The following is a 9,740-nucleotide window of genomic DNA, read 5'->3' on the forward strand; positions in this document are numbered from 1 at the left end:
TCTCGGAGAAGTTATAAACATTCTCACTTGTATTGTATCCTGCAAAGTGTTGGAATTCAACTCCCGTGCTTATCAACAAAGTTTCATAGTACTTCCGAGTTTTGTATGACTCACCCGGGAAGTATAGCTCATTAAGTAAGTACCTCTGGAATATCTTCCAAGGTTCTTCTCTCCTCTGTATATCAGCATTTTCTAAGAGAAATATCATTTCTCTTTTTTCTACCTTTTGATAGGTTTTCATATCATCAATAGTATCTTTTTTGGCTATTGAAGCAAAAGTATTACTTTGCTTTTGGTTTATGTATTCTTGTAACTTAGCATATAACGGGTCGCTTTCTGGAATATCTTCCAAATGTATTGACAAAGAGGTTTTCTCTTGTGTTTTTTAATTTAATTTAACTAAACTCATTCCTCTTCTCTGTATAATAGGAGTACTGGATGATGAAAAAGATCCGTATGACGATCTTGATGAGACTGAGGATGATCTTCCTCTGCCTCTGCCTCTACCCTTAGTCATCCAATGGTGTTCCATTCTGCAAATGAAACAACAAGTTTTAAACCCAATTTGCATCATAATAAGTGTTAGATTCTCCTATAGATTGGAATAGATCTATCAACATTCCATCTATAATTTTCCAGCAAATAAGTTCCTTTATATCTTCATTAAAAGGAAGAACTTTTAGAATAGTAATCAATCTTTTTTCAGTAAAAAACATAGAGATGGGAATATCATTATCTCTTTATGAAAAACTACTATATTCACTCATTTTGAATGTATTCTCTTGATAAGAAGTCTGGGAGGGAGTTATCACTTCTTTTCTTATATAGAATCTCAAAATCAAAAGATGCTAATTGTGCTTGCCACCTTGAAAACATTAATTTAGACGCATCATGTTTAAAGTCTTTGTCAAACATATATTTGACCGATTGAGCATCTGTTTTTATCAAAAACTTCGGGTCGTAAAGGTCATCTTGAAATTTTAAAACACATTTAACGATAGTTAACATTTCATGAGCTACCGTTGCATATTTTCGTTGAGCATCGCTCCCTTTTCCTGAATGAAACCGAATAAGGTATTCGTGCTTATCATGAGGGTTAATTTGTTTCAAAATTCCACCATAACCTATGTTGGACGCATCTTTCTCTACTATTTTAGGCCAAGCGGGATTGGCAAGGGTTAAGCAAGGTAAAGACTTAACTCTTTCTTTGATTGCTTTAACAAGATTTGTGAGACTATCAATCCACGGTTTTTTATGCTCCTTTTTCAGCCTGTCGTATAATGGAGCCATATCGCGAGACAAGTTCTTGTAGAAGGGAGAAATATAATTCAAACTTCCCAGAAAACGCTGAAACTGCGTTCTATCAGTAATTATATCAGGAAATTTTGATGCGAATTCAATAGATCGCTGAATAGGAGTGATTTTTCCCTGGCAAATAAGATGTCCCAAGAACCTTACTTCTGTTTGAAAAAGACTCATTTTAGGTTTAGATATTACCAAACCATTCTGAATAACTATTTTCTTGAAAATATCTAAATGCTTGATATGCATTTCAAGAGTCTTTGAATAAAACAAATTATCATCAATATAGACTATAATGAAATCCAAATAAGGATTAAAAATATCATTCATAATTTTTTGAAATTCGTAGGAATATTTTCCTCAGAGAAATCATCTTCATATGGAAGAGTCACAATGTGCTTTTTTCGATTCCAAAAAGCACTAGGATGATCAGCACAAATATCCATGGCCATTTGTTCAGAGATTATTTTAATCTTCTCCTGTACTTTAGTAGTTTTCAAAGTATCGAATATATTCATACTAAAAATTTCAAGCTGTAGATAATTAATATGCTTTTGCTTCATTTCAATCAAAGCATTAATAGCACGAGAAATCGGTTCAGTGATAAAAGTATAACTAATATCACGATCTTTATAAGTTGCCGAAAATCCTTTAGCATTTATATTGGTAAATGGATAAATAGCATTTATGAATGGAGTTCCTAAAATGATAGAAGGGTATAACTGATTTTTTACCAAGAAAAAGAAGTGAGGAATACAGACTTCATTTTGGCAAATAGGAGTGTTGGATAGTTTTTACTTTATATCTAAAGCATGTCTAGATGCAGATTTAACCATATGAGTAGTTTTCTCAAAATATTTAGTAGGCACTAAACCCTCTTGAATGCAACTTACATCAGCTCCAGTATCAATCATGGTAATATTAGATATAGAAAAAGAATTATCAATTAAAACAACACATTTAACATACCATTTATGAGCTGTAACCACTTGCATCATTCCTAAAAACATATTTTGTTTAGGGTCAATAGTTACAGGTTTAGCAAGGGTATTTTCTTCAACTGGAAAATCATCAATTTTTGTTTTTCCTTTGCTATTAGCAGACTCAATTTGAGTAAGACGGTGATCACAAATAATATGATTTTGTTTAAGAAATTTAATTTCTTCTTTTAATTGTTCAATTTCTCCTTTTAAATCATCAAAAGAGGAATCACGAACTAGGATCTCAGAAGATGGGCGGTAGTTCGCGCGGTCATCTTCAATCTAGCTTGTTAACATCCGAATTCAAGGAATAAATCCGAATCGAAATACATACAAATTCTTAGATAATAATGACTGTATGGAAGGATCCAATCCTTTTACCCAAGCAAGGGGTCTGTCCAGATTCAAATACGTATTGTCAATGAGCCCATGTGTCTAGTAGTTCTAACCGGGTATGACACGCCCTTTTAACTCATTTAGCGGGCTAAGACCACGGCTGACTAGACGGAGTTTCTAAGACAAAGCCATTAACTTGTTGTATTGAATATGACTGTACCACCATCTCGGAACCAAGTAAAAAATTATATATGAATTTATGCATACTTAGATAAAGTCTAGATCTTTCATGGTAGATATAAAAGCGAAGTTAGTTATCCGGCATAGATATAAGTCTTTAGCCGGACATAGTCACGGCTTGAATAGGAGAGTAATAAAGAAATAAGAAGAAGATAAATTACCTTAGGAACAAACAACACACTTTTATTCTCCGGCCAAAGTCCGGCAAACTCACATTCAAACTTTACAAAAGAGAGAGAGAGGGAGAGAAAGTAGAGAGAAAAGTTGGTTTCTAAAACCTCACTCTTTACAAAATAAAATCCCTTAATTATAGATAGATAAAGGCATCTAGAAATAGTAAAAAGGGTCCCTTATGTGGGGCCTAAATAGTACATCCACTGTTGGTAGTGCTTATCTTCACTTTTGTCCACTAAGCTTTGTATCTTAGCTTTGCCAAAAGTTCTTCTGCCCTTTTCGGCGCATCTGTTGGTTCTTCTTCTTCAATTTGTTGGGCTTCGTGCATATCTTCCCTAGCCTCACTACGCATTGAGGAATCTGATTTTGCGNTGGTAGTGCTTATCTTCACTTTTGTCCACTAAGCTTTGTATCTTAGCTTTGCCAAAAGTTCTTCTGCCCTTTTCAGCGCATCTGTTGGTTCTTCTTCTTCAATTTGTTGGGCTTCGTGCATATCTTCACTAGCCTCACTACGCATTGAGGAATCTGATTTTGCGTATTGATTTAAATTTGAAAGGAGGGTATTTTTTTTTACCTCTTCTAGGTAATCCAAAATCATTTTATTTTGCTCCTCTTCATCATGATTAGAAATCCTTCGTGCCATATGCTTTACCGAAGTTGACTCTTTAGTTACAATTCCTTTATTAGGAATCGATTTATATTCTTTGATAGTTGCTGCAATTTGATCCAACAGTTCTTGTCCATATATTGACTTTGTTTGCGGATCTTTTTTCATTAACTTATCCCAGAAGTTATTATAATAGGTGCGATATAAACAGGGGATTTGTTCTTCTGTAAAATCCACTTGTAGAACCCATTTGTGGATCCATGGAACAGAGAATTCTATAAAGAAACATATTTGTTCAATCTGCTGTAAATAAGAAATATGTTCTTGGTGATATAATCTGTTAAGATCTAGGGAAATCTTTACCCATTCTTTGTATAACTTAAGAAATGGTCGGGCAATATTTTTATTGTTGGCCCGTGGTATGACCACCAATTTAAAAACCAATTAGGTATAGGACTAGCAAATATCTTTGCACATACCTTTATGAACCAAGTATGTTTATGTCTCTCATTGTTATAATAGAGGACTTTATCGAAAGCCTGGTATGACACACCCTTTTAACTCATTTTGCGGGCTAAGACCACGGCTGGCTAGACGGAGTCACTAAAGACAAAGCCATTAACTTGTTGTATTGAATCTGACTGTACCACCATCTCGGAACCGTGGTATGACCACCAGTTTAAAAACCAATTTGGTATAGGGTTAGCAAATATCTTGGCACATACTTTTATATAAACCAGGTATGTTTATGCCTTTCATTGTTATAACAGAGGACTTTATTAAATGCCTGAATATAATCCCAATAGGTAAAGCTTACCATGACTTTGTTCAGACTGAATTGTCTTTCAATCATTGAGGAAATACCCCAATCTTCAATATGAATGACGTGTTTTATAATCATTTTAGAGAAGTTATAAACATTCTCACTTGTATTATATCCTAAAAAATGTTGAAATTCAACACCTGTGCTTATCAGCAGAGTCTCATAATATTTCCGAGTTTTGTATAACTCACCCGGGAAATAAAGCCCATTAACTAAATACCTCTGGAATATCTTCCAAGGTTCTTCTTTTCTCTGTATGTCACAGTTTTCTAAGAGAAATATCATTTCTCTTTTTTCTACCTTTTCGTATGTTTTGATATCATCAACTTCTTCTTTGGCGATTGAAGCAATAGAATCACCTTGCTTTTGAGTTAGAAACTCCTGTAGTTTAGCATATAATGGATCACTTTCTAGAATATCTTCCAGATGTATTGATGATGAAGCTTTTTCTTGTGCTCTAGAGTTTAAGTTATATAAACTCATTCCTCTCTTTTGTATAATTGGAGTACTAGATGATGAAGATTCGTATGATGATCTTGATGAAGTTGGGGATGATCTTCCCCTTCTGCGAGTATAACTGCCTTTTCCTCTAGCCTTGGTTATCCAAGAAGGATCCATCCTTCAAACATAGCATTTAGTTTTAATCATTCAAGAGATTTTAAACTTCATTTCAATAAAATCTTTCATAAAGCTCTTGTTCAATAATGTAATTATTGACGATATCTATCACCACTCCGTCTATAATTTTCCATAATATAAGTTCCTTTAAATCTCTATTAAGAGGAACTACCTTCAAAATCATAACCAAATCTTTATCAGGAAAGAAGTCAAGAAAACCCATCAGAAGAAAGATATTCTCTTGATAAGAAGTCCGGAAGGGAATTATCACTTCCCTTTTTAAAATGAATTTCGAAATCAAAAGGGGCTAATTGTGCCCGCCACCTAGCAGAAATTAACTTAGACACATCATGTTTAAAATCTTTATCAAACATATACTTGACTGACTGAGCATCAGTTTTTATCAAGAATTTTTGATTATATAAATCATCTTGAAATTTTAAAACGCACTTAACGATAGTTAACATTTCATGAGCTACCGTCACATATTTTTTCTGAGCATCGCTCCATTTTCCTGAATGAAATCGAATAAGATATTCATTTTTATCATGCAGATTAATTTGTTTCAATATACCTCCATACCCAATATTAGACGCATCAGTTTCTACAATCCAAGAAGGATTAGCAAGGGTTAAACAAGGTAAATATTTAACTCTTTCTTTAATAGTCTTTACAAGATCTGTGAGACTATTAGTCCAAGACTTCTTATGATCCTTTTTTAGCCTGTCATATAATAGAGCTAAATCTCGAGACAAATTCTTGTAGAATGGGGAAATGTAATTTAAACTTCCCAGAAACCGCTGCAATTGCGTCTTATCTGTAATAATATCAGGGAATTTTGATGCGAATTCAATAGATCGCTGAATAGGAGTCATTTTTCCTTGACAAATCAAATGACCCAAAAATATAACTTCTGTTTGAAAAAGACTCATTTTAGGTTTAGATATGACAAACCATTTTGAATAACTATTTTCTTAAAAATGTCTAAATTCTTAATATGCATTTCAAGAGTCTTTGAGTATACCAAAATATCATCAATATAAACTATGATGAAATCCAAATAGGAATTAAAAATATCATTCATTATCTTTTGAAATTCTGAGGGAGCATTTTTTAACCCAAAAGGCATTACATTCCATTCGTACTGTCCAAACGAAACATTAAATGCCATTCTATAATAATGGTCTCTAAATATTTGGATTTGCCAATATCCAGATTTTGAATCAAATTTTGAAAAGATATTAGCATCATATAATCTGGTTAATAAATCTCTTTTATTTGGAATAGGATATCTAATCCATTTAAAAAATTTATTTAAAGGTTTATAATTTATCACTAACCTGGGGACACCACGTTTTTCTCTGCTGCATTATTAACATAAAAAGCAGTACAAGACCAAGGTGACTTGGAAGGTTTTATAAGACCTTTTTGTAACAGATTATCAATCTCCTTTTTGCAGAATTCAACTAATTCGGAATTCATTTGGCAAGGATGGGATTTCGTAGGAATATTTTCCTCAGAGAAATCATCTTCATATGGAAGAGTTACAATATGCTTTCTCCGATTCCAAAAGGCACTAGGATGATCAACACAAATATCAATGGCCATTTTTTCAGAAATGAGTTCAATCTTTTCCTGTACTTTAGCAGATTTTAAAGTATCGAATATATTCATACTAAATATCTCAAGCTGTAAATAATCAACATGCTTTTGTTTCATGTCAATTAGAGCATTAATATCTCTAGAAATAGGCTTGGGGATAAAAGTATAACTAATATCTTGATTTTTATAAGTAGCAGAAAATCCTTTAGCATTTATATTAGTAAAAGGATAAATTGCATTTATAAAAGGAGTTCCTATAATAATAGGAGGGTATAACTGATTTTTTACTAAGAAAAAGAAGTGAGGAATATAAATTTTATTCTAGCAAATACGAGTATTAGATAATTTATACTTTAAATCTAATGCATGACCAAATGCAGATTTAACCATATGAGTTGTTTATTCAAAATATTTAGTAGGTACAAGACCTTCTTGAATGCAACTCACATCAGCGCCACTATCAATCATAACAATGTTAGTTATAGAAAAAGTATTATCAATTAATATAGTACATTTAACATACCATTTATGAGCTGTAACAATTTGCATCATTCTTAAAAGCATATTTTGTTTCGGATCAATATTCAAAGTGTTGGCAAGAGTATTTTCTTCGATAGTAGATTCATCAGCCTTATTTTTTCCTTTGCTATTAGCAGACTCAATCTGAGTAAGACGGTGATCATAAATAATATGATTTTATTTAAGAAATTTAATTTCTTCTTTCAAATGTTCAGTTTCTCCTTTTAAATCATCAAAAGAGGTATCACGAATAACCATGGTTTGTTTAGAAGAGAGTCTATTATGAACTTCAAACAAGGAGTAAGGAGCAGAATAATTAAATCCATCTTTGACCTTTTTATCACTAGGAATACTAGTTGAAGAGCTAGTTTTACTAGCAACCAATTGAATGATCTTTTCACAAAGAGTATTATCGGTAACTTCCTTTAGAAGTTCTATCACATTGTCTGCAGTGATAGTGCACATATTCATATCTTCGAACTGAGATTGAAGCTTGTAGAAATCATCATGTTCCCAGTGAAAAACATCTCCATGACATTTGCAAGTATCATTCGAATCTTGATGAACCTTAAAAGACTAAGGTTGCTCATCCTCTGTTGCATAACTTGCTTCAGAATCATCATAATCCGATTCTGAACCAGAAGTATATAGAAAACTTTAAATCTTCTCTTGAATATCATCATCAAGTTCTAGAGTCCTAAGCTTTTCTAGCTTACAATTTGGAGCTATATGCCCAAATTTTCCACATTTATAACACTTAATCTTATCAAGATCTCGCCTTGCTCTATTCTTGGTAAATCTATGAGATTTACGTTGAGCCCTACGCTCATCTCTTTCTTCTCTAGTCCTTCTCCTAGATCTACTTTTCTTATGATGATATCTATGAGATTCTGATTTAAAAGTTTCTCGGTTGGTACCTTTAGAAACATCTGGTAAACTGAACTGAGTACAAAAATCTCCCAATTGAGACTTTTCTCTAAGCTTATCCATCTTTAGCTGTCTAGAGAGTTTTAACTCATTGCACAAATTTATGCCTTCTTGCGTACAAGCCCCAATAAGTTTTACATAGGTAAAATTACTATAGGGAATAATTTCTTGCGGATCTCTAAGAGTCTTTTTCACTTTTTCTGCAAATAACGAAGGTAATCTATCAATAAATTTGGCTTTCCAGAATTCTAAGCCATTTTAGGGAAGTTCCATTACCCGACTTAAATAAGTGTCTTTATACCATCTAAACTCACCTAAATGTCTACATCTAAGACCATTTAGTAAAGATCTAATGGTTTCATATTGATTGGTAAATCTACCACTAAACTGTTCTAGGATGGTCAAGACTAAAGTATAAACAACATCTTCTCTATTTTAAACTAAAGAAAATCCTAGGTTATCAACTCCTTCGACCGTAGCCTTAGCATTAATGACTGCTGCCTTTGCATCAAGGGTCATATAATTATCCCACCAACCTCTTAATTGACCCGTAAAACCTGCAATAATCATTTTGCAAATAATGTTGTCAGTGTTATTAACGCTCTTGCAGATGGTAGCATACATAAGCATCCTTTGAACTAAAATAGTTAACTGTCTATCAGTCAAACCATCGAGATTTCATTCATTAATCTCGCTTCCACTATAAGAGGTGTTAGTTTGATTCTAATCTCTTTCCTCTATTAAAATATCTTGAGGAGTTGGTCTGGGATAATAGTAAGTTTGCATACTAGGTTTTCTAGCATACGTATTACCACTATTCTTCTTTGGATAACCATGAAGTTTATTAACTTCCATTTCCACTTGTGTCTTGAAATCGAAAGTGGCTTCCATTTCATCAGCAAAATCTTCAGCGAGGCTTATCGGTTTCGCACTTGCACCAAATTCTGAAAACTTTTTATCTAAAAGGCTTTCAAGATCATGAAGTGGTCTAAGAATAAAATTCTGAATCTCAGGAGGTCCTTGAGTAGGGACATCTTATTGTTTGGACGTAGAAGATTGTTCATAGACTTGTTTCGCTGATTTTAGCTTGTCATCAATTTGAATAATTAGATTAGTTAGATTATCTAATTTCTTATCTAGAGAACAAATATGTTCACCAATGACTCTAACATACAAGCCTAAATACTTATTCTTGAGAAATAAGTCGATTAATCTCATTAATACTTACTGCGGCCACCTTATTATCAATAAATTTATGAAAAGAGTTAAAAGTAATACCAGTATTATTTGGTAAAATAAACGGAGCTTGAGGAGGATAAATGGATAGAATAATTTTACCTGATTCATCTTTGTAAGATCGTTCAAGAACGTTGATGAATAAAGGTAAATAAGTGGTTATAAACCAAGAAACAAAGAACATAATATGATTATGTAATGCACAAGTTTCATAAAATTCTTGAGAAATATTATTTAAATCTTCTCTACTGTAAGTGTCAAAAAACCAAGTTTCAAATAGGTTCCATTTTTCATTTAAAAATTCGTTTTGAATATATTTTCTTGCCAGTCAACCTGGACTAACATCAATTTGATGTTCTCTTATCATTAGGCATCA

At 32.8% G+C, this 9,740-nt stretch overlaps 1 protein-coding gene across 1 annotated transcript; it reads right to left on the reverse strand.

Annotated features, from left to right (window-relative positions):
* Window positions 1-509: 509 nt before the first annotated feature.
* LOC125855887 (uncharacterized) lies at window positions 510-1,479 on the reverse strand. The gene is made up of 2 exons (XM_049535542.1): window positions 1,021-1,479; window positions 510-533 (listed from the first exon to the last, which is right to left on the reverse strand). Exons 1-2 carry the CDS (start codon window positions 1,477-1,479, stop codon window positions 510-512), a joined length of 483 nt encoding a protein of 160 aa, XP_049391499.1.
* Between the last annotated feature and the right edge of the window lie 8,261 nt (window positions 1,480-9,740).

The sequence above is a fragment of the Solanum stenotomum genome, chromosome 2 (genome assembly GCF_019186545.1).
Source record: "Solanum stenotomum isolate F172 chromosome 2, ASM1918654v1, whole genome shotgun sequence".
In the NCBI taxonomy this organism is placed as follows: domain Eukaryota; kingdom Viridiplantae; phylum Streptophyta; class Magnoliopsida; order Solanales; family Solanaceae; genus Solanum; species Solanum stenotomum.

Excerpts from the sequence above, each read along its gene's own strand:
- LOC125855887 (XM_049535542.1), bottom strand. The coding sequence starts at position 1,479 with ATGAGTCTTTTTCAAACAGAAGTAAGGTTCTTGGGACATCTTATTTGC. Across the intron at positions 534-1,020 it reads CTCAACGAAAATATGCAACG|AATGGAACACCATTGGATGA; the intron begins GTAGCTCATGAA and ends TTTCATTTGCAG.